The following is a 13599-nucleotide window of genomic DNA, read 5'->3' as shown; positions in this document are numbered from 1 at the left end:
TTCTGTGAGCCGAGACACTATGTTTGTCTTTTTACATGAGTCATGAGCTTTATCAGCAGTGTGAGCCAGACTCTTGAGCTTTTTTAATTTCTATGTTGAAGAAGGGATGGGAGTGAAGGGAAGAGGAGCAGTCAGAAACATTTTCTCCTCGACTAGTCTGTGTTCACACCAGACTGACAGAAAGGCGTGGGTGCAGACTAACTCTGGTGCCCTTGGGGGTAGAGATACACTCACACATACAGGCACAATAATAATCCGACTTAAGAAAATATCCATCCCACGGTCATCTCATCTATCAGAGGGATTACAGATGTAGAGAGAGGAATCTGTACGATGAAGTGCCTAGTTCCACTCTGCTGTTGTACTAGGAAGGACATGAAGCTAAAGGGGTTGCAAAAATGAAAAAAACATTTGCAATAAATATAACTTGGCTCAGTTAAGTAATCTCAAGGGTTTCACTGTTGGTCCAGTAGCCAGAGAGACACTTGGCTGACATTCTGTTGTATAGTTACACAATGTTGTAACATTGTTTGTGTTACAGGCATTTTTTTTTACAAGTCATGTGTCAGATAATAAGGCGTGTTGGGCCAATGTGCATCAAGTAATGTTTGGATGGTGGACGAGGTTAAGAATGGTGATGGTGGTGAAAGACAAATAGCCAAAAATGATTAATAATGACTCACATGTGTGTCACAAGTTTGTGTGCTTCTGCTAAAAGAACAGTCTTGGTGATTTGTTTGGTTATTGTGAGAGATTTCTGCATTTTCTTCTCCTCACTGTTTTGAAGGAGGCAGGAGAAAAAGGGTAGCGTTATGCATGCTTGTGCACTAAACAGGATTTTGCCACGTTTGAATAAGACCTAGACAACTGTGTGGACCACTGTCTGTCAAAAACATCCACCCAGTCCTGATTAATCAGTTTACCAAAATTTTTAAGAGATAATTGTTGTTTTTTTTAAATGTACTTTAATGTTGCATTTTTAGTTTTCAGTTCCAATTTTTCATTTGAAACTGAAACTGAAATGTCAAATAAATGCCCAGCCAGCTTTGCAGAGCAAAACATGACATTTTCAGTCTTGTTTTGTTCAACCACAAGTACAATTAACCAAATATATTCTGTTTATAATGGGCAAATACATAGGGCAAAAAACACAAATCCTTTTACTTGAATAATGACTATAACAATACATCTGCATCAAAATAGTTTGATTATTTTGCTGATGATTGATCATTTAACAACTCCACTTAAGATTTTGAAAAGTTCAGTTCTTTCCTAATTCACCGTTGTTGTTTTTATCTAATTTGATTTCAGTTGAAGGAAATTATGTATTTTTCATCTGTGGATTAATACACATTCAGTCTACATTCTTGCAGTATGTAGCTTGTCCTTAAGTGTTGTTGTCACTGCAGAACTTTAACTTGGAATGGAGATCTGGTTTCTTTCTCCACTGTTGTTTATCACAAACAACTAAATTTAAACACCCCCAAATAATTTCTTCATGCTGATGTATGAAACGCATGCATCACAGAATATTTACCATTGTTTCAATGTTTTTACTTGAAAAATAACTCCAAAAAATAGATTTTCAAAAAACTTTGCAATTAATTTACTGATGGAGTAATTGTTTCAGTGCAACTTTATTTTATTTTATTTTTCATTTTTTAAAAATGAAATATCTGTCATTGCCTAAAACAGCTGGAGACCTTAGTTTTTACAAATGCCACTCAAACTGAAGGAATAAGTGCAGTTCTAGAGAACTATTTTCAGTTGCGTATTAATGCAGTTTATGTCCATAGTCCAGTAAATTCCTTAAGAATAATTTACCTTTATTTGCTAAGGTCAGTGTGGATTTAGCACTTTCACTTCAGTAAAACATGTCTTTCCTTCACCACTGCTCCTCACAAACAACCAAACAAATATGAAGTAGATGTCAGATGGAAGAATAATGAACAATAAGCTGCTGTAAGCAGTGACGGCACATGTGTCTGTGGTGCAGGAAAAAAGAGGCCGAGTGGAAAAGTAGCAGCAGCAGACGGGCTGCTTTGTAAAAGTTTTTAATAGGTGTGCAACCTGAGGAAAGTGACTCGCTAAGAGTAAACAGATGTAAGCTCTCCACCAGAGTGATGTCGTGATTCTACAGCATGACCACATGCTGTCACATACAACTACCAACACACACACCGAGCTATCCCTCCTCCATGCTGCTTATGCAACCAGAAAGAAAACAGTAGCAGTTGTTGATGGTGCTGGTGGTGTCTGGCTGCCAGTGATGATGACTGTAGTGTGAGGTAAGCAGAAAGCACACTGATGCCAGAACAACTAAAGCACAGCATCTGTCTGCTCACAACAAAGTCTCATTATCACTCAGTGCTCGCACTGCATTGGATTACACACATTTTACCAGGGATTTCCTCACATTTTAGATCAGATGTGATTACCTTTTAGTAAAACGCAGTACTTTTGGTTTTAATGTTTTTAAAATGTACTTCTTATTAAGAGCTGGAGGGCTAATCTGCGGCTCAGTCAGTTTGCATTTTCTTCACTGTTATTTATAGATAGATGAGCTGACCTGTGAGACCTTGTTTACTGTAAACTGTGCAGCAGAAGCAAATGGCAAAACTTTTTTTTGATGCGCTTAAATATTTAATTTGGCCTGTTGCTTTTAACATAGGTTAACGTTATTTCTTTTACACCGACAAATCAAAGAAAAGATGACGTGTTTCAACTGCAACTGCAGTCTTCTTCAGAGCGTCATCTGACGTGTGCTGACGTGTCCTTTTCATCAGGGGACCGGTCTGACAAAAACCACATACAAAACTCTGACAGCTATTAGTCCATCCCAAAGACAAAATAGAACCGGAGAAGAAATGCAACATCATTTATGAAATTCCGTGCAAATCTTGCGAGAAAACATACATTGGAGAAACGGGCAGATCATTCAACACAAGACGAAGAGAACACCAGACAGAATGCGAAAAGGAAACAACTGGACGACTCACAAGAACACAAGAAGAACACAAGAAGAAAAAGCCGAACAAGAAAGGTGACCGACAGATCTGTCAGGCCGGTCACCTGATAAAAAGGACACGTCGGCACACGTCAGATGATGCTCTGAAGAAGACTGCAGTTGTAGTTGAAACATGTCAGCTAAGGTAAAACCATCTTTTCTTTGATTTGTCGGTGTAAAAGAAATAACGTTAACCTATGATAGTCAACGACAAAATGAACATCATCCAAAAAAAAAAAAAAAATGTTCCCTTTAATTTCTTAAACAGACTGTACTTCAGTACTTCCAAACTTAAGGTTCAGTGTCTTGCCCAAGTCTCTTCATCAGAACTACTGACTGACGAACTGGGATTGAACTGCTAACCTTGCAATTAGTGGGCAAACCAGTGAGGGCCTCAAATTTTCCAAATCTACCAAATATGCAATGCAGAATGATGTTCAAGACACAAAATTTTCATTTGATTAAAAGGTGCAATTTGATGTTACAGCACACACCTACAGCTTTAACACAGACCAACCGCAAACTGATATTGAATATACACCGATCAGCCACAACATTATGATCACTGACAGGTGAAGTGAATGACATTGATCATATTGGTACTATGTGGTGTTCTGCTGGAAAATTTTGGATTGTGGCATCCATGTTGATGAAACTTAGACACCCAGAACAAGCACACTCCTTCATAGATAGAGATAGATAGATAGATACTTCATTAATCCCGAGGGAAATTTAAGTGCTCAGCAGCTTACATACAACAACATAAAATAACAAAAAAAGCAGGTTAGTAACATTAACAATAGAGGTTAGTATATAAAACTGAAATTAAAATTCAATATTTACACATTTCAAGGCACAGAAGTATAAAATTAAAGTGAATATAGTGATTAAAAGTGGCTTTGACAGGTAGTAGGAAAAAAAGTTGTCTCGAACTACCTAAGGTGCATGGACATTCTACAATAATAATCACATAGGTTCTAATGTGATTATGACTGTGACCCCCCGTGACCACTCAGTGATGAGTTGTACAGTCTGATGGCCAGTGGGACAAAAGAGTTTCTGAGTCTGTTGGTGGAGCAGGTCAGAGACAGCAGCCTGGAGCTGAACACACTCCTCTGCCTGATCACAGTCCTGTGCAGAGGATGTTCGGTGTGTTCAGGATGGAGAGAATCTTCTCCAGTGTCCTTCTCTCTGCTACTGAAACCTGACAGTCCAGCTCTGTGCCCGCCACTGAGCCAGCTCTCCTCACCAGTCTGTCCAATCATGCAGCATCCCTCTTTTTAATGCTCCCTCCTCAACAGACTACAGCATAAAAGAAAACACTGGACACGACAGACTGGTAGAACATCCACAGCAGTTTCTTGCAGATGTTAAAGGACCCCAGTCTCCTCAGGAAGTACAGATGACTCTGTACTTTCCTGTAAATGCTGTCCGTGTTGTCTGATCAGTCCAGTTTATTGTCCAACTGCAGTCCCAGGTACTTGTAGGTTCTGATCACCTCTATGTCCGTGCCCCCAATGAAAATGGGCTGGAGATGGGGTTTATTCCTCCTGAAGTCTACCACCATCTCCTTGGTTTTGGAGGTGTTCAGCTGCAGGTGGTTTGAGCTGCACCATCCCACAAAGTCCTCCACTAGGCCCCTGTACTCCCCCTCCCGTCCACCCTCCGCACATCCAACAATCACAGTATCGTCCGAGTACTTCTGTATGTGGCAGAGCTCAGACTCATGCTGGAAGTCAGATGTGTATAGCATGAACAGTACAGGGGAGAGCACAGTGGCAATCCCAAATGTCACCGGCTTACCCCACAGGAAAATGCACCCCAGCCCATCGCAAAAACATCAATCAGGAACATCTTGAGGAACATGACCATCACCCAAGACCTTGATTTGACCTCCAAACTTCCTAGACTCCATTCTGATCAACCATCAAAGGATGCAGTGGAACAAATTTGATTCCCAGAGGCCCCACTGCACAAACCAGAGTACCCACAGGATCTGCTGCCAACGTCCTGGAGCCAGACCCCATAGGACCCTGAGAGGTCCTCTGGTCCATGCCCAATGGTTCAGAACATTTTTGAAGACAGAAGGGAGGCCAACACAGTATTGGGCAGATGGTCATAATTGTATGCCTGATTGGTGTCTTCAGTCAGTATCAGATACTGAATATACAGGGTGTCCCAAAAAAATTGACATCATTTGAGATGTCCATATCGGAGTGACTCAATAGCACGTTGTCTCCATCATTAGCACGTCCAATCCATCTTCCTGGCAGATTCTCGTAATTTTAAACAAATTATTAGGTGATGAAATGATGTCAAATTTTTTTGGGACACCCTGTTTATGTGACTCTCACTGTTTCCATCTACAGAAAATCCAGTGTACACGAGTTGCTCAGCAACCAAACAGCAGACACAGTGTTAATGGCGAGCTGGTGACCACTGTGGAGCATTTAGCAGCAAAACATTTAGATCATTTGTTTAAAGAGTTGGTGGAGACCAAAGCAGAGCTAAAAGAAGACTGACTTTAAGTAGACAAAACACAAATAAGTGCTATTGTTATGTTTCTGCTGTTTTCCAGCATGTAAATGAAAACATATAAACTTTATACTGTGATTGTTGGAGCCTCGGTAAAAATCAACTCGACATCTCTTGTAGGTTCTTGAAGAATCTTCACAGAAATGATTTACACTACTGTTCAAAAATTTGGTGTCACCCAGGCAATTTCATGTTTTCCATGGAAACTCCAACTTTATCAGATGGTGGCCTAGACCGCCACCATCTGATAACGCTACGCAGCCTAATTTATATGCTCCAAAGTAGGTAATGGAAACAAGTCTAATTCACATTGTCTTTTCATTACATTTTTTGTGACATTTATAAATATTGCTTCAACTTCCCTTAATATTTATATGGAAATACAGCTACAGTTCATCCACAAGAAAACTTAAATAGGGGAGTGAGCGGCACCCTCTGAAGCTCCCATCTTCACCGTGGCACCACATTCTACTTACTTTGATGCCATCCCAGTAACCATGACCATGTGCTCCATAGTCACCAAACTGGAGAGCACGAGCATTCCAGTCTGGGGCACTTTGATCAGCTACATCAGGCCAGTGTTTGTGTTTCGGTCAGACCAACACTCAAGGAGAAAAACTGTAGAGGAGAATAAGCGGACAGCTCAGTCTGGAGGGAAGTGGCCTCAGATCATGATATTCTCAGAGGGAACGTGCACCGACAGGTAGTATCAGTAGACATGATTTGGTAAAAGAGCCAAAATTTTGACCACTCACAGTTGAACTCAATAACTCTGATGATCTTGAAATAATGGCATATGTACAGGTCAGGGATAGATTACACAGTAAGAGTTTGATTGATTGATTGATTGATTGATTGATTGATTGATTGATTGATTGATTTTTACATCATGCACACAAGCGTGCCCAACCCTTATTGGTTTTACAAGACACCAATATACTAGCATTGCAGCAATACATCCAAAATATACCTTATTCTGCTGCTCAGTTCCAAAAGAAAAAATGTTGCCTTTTATTCCAGGTCCCAGGCCTGGCAAAGAAATTCTGCCATGAAAAAGGTTCCCCTTCTAAAACATGACTCAAGTTGTTCATGGCCATCCAACCAAAAGAAATCACCATAAACAGAGGACATCTTACTGAAAGGTTCCTCCTTTACATCTTTGTATACAGGAGAGTAAAACATAAAATGAACCTCAATCTCAAATTCACCTAAATTACACAGCAAACAAAGTCTGTCCTTCTCTGGAGTAGCATTAAACCTCCCAGTCTCTAAAGCTAATGGTAATGTTCCTGAGCATATAACTGTGCACACAGGGATCTCTGTGTTTTGTTTAAATTATACTTCTTATACTAAAGTTCCACACTGTATCTGTCCTTTATAAGACATTAAGTTCATAATTTTGATTTATACCAAATATCAACAGACCATTTTTCTGTAAACCTAAGAAACATATTACTCTTCATCTCCTGAATATCACAGACTAACGTATTTTGGAAAATAAATAATGAGTTGTTCAAATGAAATAAAGATTTTAGCTCATTTGCCCAGGGCTGACGATTGGAGTTGTCCCAATTAAATATCTTTTTTGTGATTCTCTGATTGGACATCTTCACCAGTCTGCCAAAGGTGAAGCATTTGGCATTCATGTCTGATGTCTGGAGGTTCCCATCCCATATCTCCAGCAATGGGCAAAACTGATGTAAATTTATGGACTCCTAGAAATGATCAAATCGCTCTATGATGCACTGTATTACAACTTGTATGTTTCCGGAAGCCCCGGAAGTTAGATGTGGGAAGAATGGGCAGGTGTACCTGAGCATATTGAAAAGGGTCAAAGTGTTATGGCCATACTGGACTAGAGACTCTCTGGAATGGTGATATAGTGAATACCTATTAAGAAATGACTGAGGAGGAACAAACCATGAACCTGTGGCACTCTTTTGGTACATGGGCTGGAACAAGTCTAATCTACAGTGACCAGAATTTACAGGGTTCAGTAACCTGCTTCTAACTGGTTGGCTCCAGATGCAACATGGCTCCTTTAGTTATTGTAGAGTCGTGGCCGTTGTGGGTTAGTGACACTTGAAGGACTAATAAGTGCAGGGAGAGGATGCAGATGTGCTCAAACTAGACAGTTTGCTGTGGACCTGCTTGAACCCCTCTAAGGACCATTTTAGGTCCCCAGACTTCACTTTGAGAAACACTGTCTTACACAGCCTCTTTAGCAGTCACACATTTAACAGAAGAATACAGCACTAATGTGAATATAACATAGACTCTGACTGCGGAGAGCTGGATGATCAGCATCATTTCCTCTCTGATCTAATCTCCAGCATGATTAGTGTTTGTTTTGTTGTCAGCAGGAAGCTGGCTTTAACATTAATGACAGATCAGATTAAACCTTTCCTTTTATCATCGCTCATGTTATCATAATGAAATCTATTATCAGTCCAGATTGTCTGTGCTACTTTGGAGTAATCACATCAGTTGAGAGAGGCGGAACCAACACTGCATGAGTATCCCCGCAAAGCTTCGGCTGTGCAGAAACGTTTGTTTGGTTGTAGCACCATCTGCTGGACATACTGTGCAGTCAACACAGTACTGACAAAGGAAGGCAGTTTATTTGTATAGCACAATTCATACACATGGCAATTCAAGGTGCTTTACAATGGTAAAGAAATAAATCACAACTTTAAAATTAATTATAAAGATGATTTAAAAGTAGACATTAAAGCATTAAAATCACAGAAATTAAACATGTACAAGTACATTAAAAGTCAAGAAAACAGACTGACCATCTAAGAGAAAGCTACAGTAAACAATATGGTTTTCAGCCTTGATTTGAAAGAGCTGACAGTTTGAGCAAACCTTGGGTGTTCAGGAAGTTTGTTCCACAGATGAGGAGCATAATATGTAAATGCTGCTTCACGAGTCTCGGTTCTGGTTCTGGGAACACACAGTAAACCTGTCCCTGATGACCTGAGGGTCTGGATGGATGCTAGTAAGTCCAGGATATATTCTGGCCCGAGACCATTCAGTGCTTCGTAGAAGTAGATTTTGAACTCTATCCTTTGATTAACATCAAGCCAATGTAATGATTTGAGGACCAGTGTAATATGGTCCAGTTTCCTTGTGTTAGTTAGGACTCTGGCAGCAGCGTTCTGGATCAGCTGTAGCTGCTTGATTGAATGAAGAGAGCAATTCTGCTTAGTCCTATTTGACTGTTGACAGAATACAAGCCCTGATCACCTTTTTTCACATTTCTTTTTATGACAGGAGATGATCTGATGCGCTGTGTTGACCTGTATAACCAGTCCCAGTCCAAATGGTTTGAGGAGATGGTCACCACAAGCCTGGTAAGACAGCACAGGTTTAATGTGTCCGGTATAAACGTGCAAGAAGAAGGTTGTCATTGGGGTAATAACAATACGGAGTCAAACCTCAGATCCCAATAAGTGTTTGTCCCTTGACACTTTTCATGTAAATATATCCACTATATCTGCTCAGTACTCATTAAATCTACTTAAACTCTAAGTTATTTCTAGAATTTGCATTTTGGTGAATCTTGAATTTGCAAAGAGTTTAGGCTGAGATTTCTCTGTGACTTTCTCTTCTTCTCAGGAACTGGAGCGACTGGAGGTGGAGCGGGTGGAGATGATCAGACAACATCTTTGCCAGTACACCACCCTCCGGCACGAGACAGATATGTTCAACCAAAGTGTAAGTACAGCTTCAGTTCATTGTTAGAAGAACAGCTGGTCCATACCAAACACTCATTCAGACAGGCTTAACGTCTGAGGAGGAGGAGAGCTGATTATATATCTCCTGGTCTGTGGCCTTAACCCTTTTAAAACCACAGGGATCACTGGTGACACCGCGGCGCATGTGTATTTCAAATTACTGTAACTCCTCGCTACTTCGTGCAATTTTAATCATTCAAACGGCCCCTGAAAGCTGTGAAATGGGGCTTTCTGGTGCTATTACATGCATGATGGTAATGACTGAGTGCCGTGTGGGGAGAGGGAGGAAATGAGTGGAAATGAGTGTTATAGTGCTAAAGGGGTTAAATAGTTTTTCACCCACTTTCTACTCTCAGCACATTTTTTTCTCACCTTGAAATTTGACGCTGTGTTTGTATGACAATATCTCAGGAACTTCTTCAGATAAAATCCTGAAATTTTCACTGTTTTCTCGTCATGTCCATTGGACGAGTAGATCAAACAGCTTCTGATTATGGATGAGTTTAAATATGTGGAAAAAAAAAACATTTAAGCCGTCAGAAAATGCCTCATCTCTGAGCAAATATTAAAGAAGTGACCTAGTGATATTTTCTGAACCACATGCATTTTCATGTCCTAATAATACAAAACAAAACATATAGAATATTTTTAAAGATGAAGTACTTGGTCACAAAAATTACCAAAAAAGTGATCTTGTAATTTTATAAATGATTGAGCAGGTATGGCAAGTTGTACCACAAGAACAAACATATTGCTTGATAGCCTAATTCAAGTAAAATATACTGCGGGAGTTTCTAAGTGGTTCTTCAGATATAACCAAGAAAATGTATTTTTTAATATGAATTTATTTTTTATATATATCTTGGAAAGTATTTGGTACACCAAGCTAACATTTCACAGATATTCTAATATTTTTGCCAAATCAAAGATGAGAAATTGTTCAAAAGATTTTATGATTTAACTTTTAGATGCACGAGTTATTGGAACCTACAGTATTCCATAAGTGGGTCATTGACCCACTATTCCATAAGTGGGTCAATGTGTTTTTATGCCGTTTTTGTCATTTTTTTAAAAAGAATAATAATTTGTATTATTTTTTGTATTATATTTTGGTCCACACAAGAATGATTTCATGTTTGACATACAAACCTATCAACCAATATGTAGTTATATAAATAAATGCACATATGCACGTGTACAGACACACACACAAACACACTCAATACATATACTAATGCTAGCTGGCTTAGTCAGCTAGTTAATGTTAGCTAAGAATAAAGCAGGCTACTTTGATGATACATACTAATAGCACACTCTTTCACACAAGAGTCATGAATGTGCAAGTATGGTTAAAAATATCAATTTTATGACATCCATTTTTTTTCTGAGGTAAAACAATGTAGATAATACTTACATGTATCAGGACTTGCTGTGTAAAATAATCTTCCTGATCGGTGACACTTAGGACATACTGTGTGTGGTCCACAGTAACTATATACCTGACAGTTACAATTGATGAGAATCACAGGTTTCCACAAAATTCTATGGGAAGTGCATGTGGGTCATTTTTGACCCACTTACGGAATCTTGGGGTAGTAATACAAATATGATAATTTCTTAAAAAGTATAAAAGGTAACTTAAAAGTGTAGATGGAATGATATCAAAACATGTTTTTTTTAGGAATACCTGGAATATGAAATGACAAGAACTTTTCATTATAAAGATAATACAAGAAAACAACCTCACCATGTCATTTTTTACATACTTATGTTAAAATGAAGTTACCTTCGAGTGTGCAATTGTATCATTACCATACTCCCACCAGAAGAGGGAACCAGAGAGACATTTTTCTAACTCTGTGAAGGATGTTAACATTAGGTGTCACCAGTTTCACCCATAGTGTCACTCACCTATACTAAGACAAGTGAAAGACTTTCTGTGTTGATGACTTAGCTGAGCTGACTTCTTGTTTCTTCTTCCAGACCATGGAGCCGGTGGTCCAGCTCCTGCAGTCTGTGGATCCATCCAGAGACAGGGAGCTGTGGGTGCGCGAGAATAAAACAGGAGAAATCAGACCAGTGGATGTAGAGATTTGACCTCAGTGCTGACTGACCAACTCCCACCCAGACACAGCCACCCAGAGGCTACAGGCCTGCGGACATGGCTGAAGACATGAAGTCTGTGCTGGAGGGATCACCACACAAATACATACACACAAACATACAAACACACACCGATCCATGCCTGACTCCTAACAGACTGAGCAATGATCAGTGTTATGCAAGCTGATGCTCAACACAGAAGGAAGCTGTGAGTGTGAAGTCTTGACCAAAGGATACTCAGGTGAGGTGAGTGATAAGCAGTGAACATAGAACATGTTTAAGTGTTGAAGAGCTTTATGTCCTGCAGCAGTGTAATGCTAATACTTCAGAACTGCAAAGATTTAACAGATGCTGCTAAGCAAAATGCAGTCAGACCTAAGAGTGTTGCTATATTACTGTGTACCAGAATAACTGGAAAGTAGTTTAAAACTAACATGTACCATGTGCAGGTGTTGACTGTTTGCTAAGCCCCACACACTTCTGTTTTAGCCTGAGAAATATGCCGTTTCCAATAAAAATGTGATAATGGTTACCATTCAAAATGAGCAGTAATAGAGAAAATGGTCTCAGAAATAAACAAAACCAGGCTTCTCATTCCTAACTGATGACTGGCAGACATGTCAAGTGTTAGTAGCTGACATTAATTTGCTCAAAAATGAGAAGCTGGTAAATGGTTCTTAAATAGGCATATAAAGAACAGTTATCATCCTCACATATTTGTCATCCATGTAGAAGCAGAGACTGCTCATTAAAGAGACGTAGCAACCATTACATCACCCTGTTGTTTGTGGACAACTGTCCCGAAGCTCCAAGTTTGGAATTTTGTCTGTCTTTTGAAACTGGACATGACTGGTGAGCAGTGGATCTGACTGAGTAGTCAAGGACAATGCGCTTGTAGAAATAGTAACTGTTGCTATAAGTGACAGTCACACTTTGGTTCCGGGCTTTAGTGAACCGTCAGTTTCTGAAGACTAATATCACACATCTAGCAGCACTTCTTCACACCTGTGAAACAAACGCAGAAATCAAGAGTTTAAGAACACTTTAGTTATATTTCCACCTGTATTTTACTTCATTCCTAATACAAATTTAAAATCAGCCAGTTGCACTTTATTCCCGAATGATTTCTAATAAATATGCTGTAAGTTGGTGTTCATATGAAAAGTGCTCTAAAGAGAAGTTGTTACTCATTTGATCATGAATAAGAAGTGTTTCAGACATGTTCAGGGCGTCTGATGTAAATATACGAGATGTGTGATCTGCTATGAAAGGAGGCAGTAGAGTGAAGAATGTAAAATACAGTACATAGAATCTCACAGAAAGACATATAGACATTTGGTACTGATAATGTATGAACCATACAAGTGTTTTATATGTAATAGCAACTTCTCTCTTAAAATATTCTAGTTTTGGAAATAGAAGTCAGTTGCCTTGGTTGGGTTTGGTGTCCGTGCTGCTGCCTGCAGGAGCTACATGCTGTAAAACTGCTCTTTTACAACCTGTCCTGTCCAGTATTACTGCTTAGTACTACTTGACCACTGAGAGAAGAGTATTGAGACATTTTTTTATATTAACAGCTAAAATTCGACATTTTTCATCAATAAAATGAAAGTATGTATCTCATGTCACAATGTGCTACTTTGTTTTCTTTTATAACAAAATGGTTTTAAAAAAATGATGGAGGAAACATTAAATGAAAAAAGTCTTTTATTTCTTAAAAAAAACACAGTTTCACATTTAACAGTAAATGATTTGGTCTTGTTACAGGTTTAGACAGGTTTATACTAAAGCTGAGATACACTTCAAATAGTTTAGGTAAGATACACTGATATTCTTCACCCAAGTAATGATGACATCTTAGTAACATTTGATAATGATTGGTGAAGTCATTTATACGCTATTAATTATAAACTCATCATTTAGAAATCATTGATCTTTATGTCATTTATGTGTAATTGGTTGCACAGGGTGTCCCCAAAGTCTGGACACATAGGAAATCTCATTAACTATAATTTTTTTGCCTCCACAGATAAAATATGGCTTTGTCGAAAGAAGAAAGACTTGAAATGATACTTCTCAGTGAACATGAAGGATGGATGTATCGAAAGATAGCAGATGAATTTAATGCACATCATCCAAGGAGGATTCTACTTGGCTTTTCCACGGTGGAGAAAGTGTTTAAAAAGTTTAAAGAAACGAGCAGGGTCATGGACA

At 39.0% G+C, this 13599-nt stretch overlaps 1 protein-coding gene across 1 annotated transcript in view; it reads left to right on the top strand.

The window, feature by feature from the left end:
* The window catches only part of gas7b (growth arrest-specific 7b), a 125078-nt gene extending 112070 nt beyond the window's left edge, over positions 1 to 13008 (top strand). Inside the window, exons 12-14 of the mRNA XM_055004714.1 lie at positions 8819 to 8898; positions 9164 to 9262; positions 11266 to 13008. Coding sequence (XP_054860689.1) covers positions 8819 to 8898; positions 9164 to 9262; positions 11266 to 11379 — 293 coding nt within the window. The 3' untranslated portion in view covers positions 11380 to 13008. The remainder of the gene's footprint in view (positions 1 to 8818; positions 8899 to 9163; positions 9263 to 11265) is intronic.
* The last annotated feature ends 591 nt before the right edge of the window (positions 13009 to 13599 follow it).

Source organism: Amphiprion ocellaris, chromosome 18 (genome assembly GCF_022539595.1).
Source record: "Amphiprion ocellaris isolate individual 3 ecotype Okinawa chromosome 18, ASM2253959v1, whole genome shotgun sequence".
NCBI classification, from domain to species: domain Eukaryota; kingdom Metazoa; phylum Chordata; class Actinopteri; family Pomacentridae; genus Amphiprion; species Amphiprion ocellaris.
Note: the sequence above shows the minus strand (reverse complement) of the source record. Positions and strands in the feature narration are given on the sequence as shown.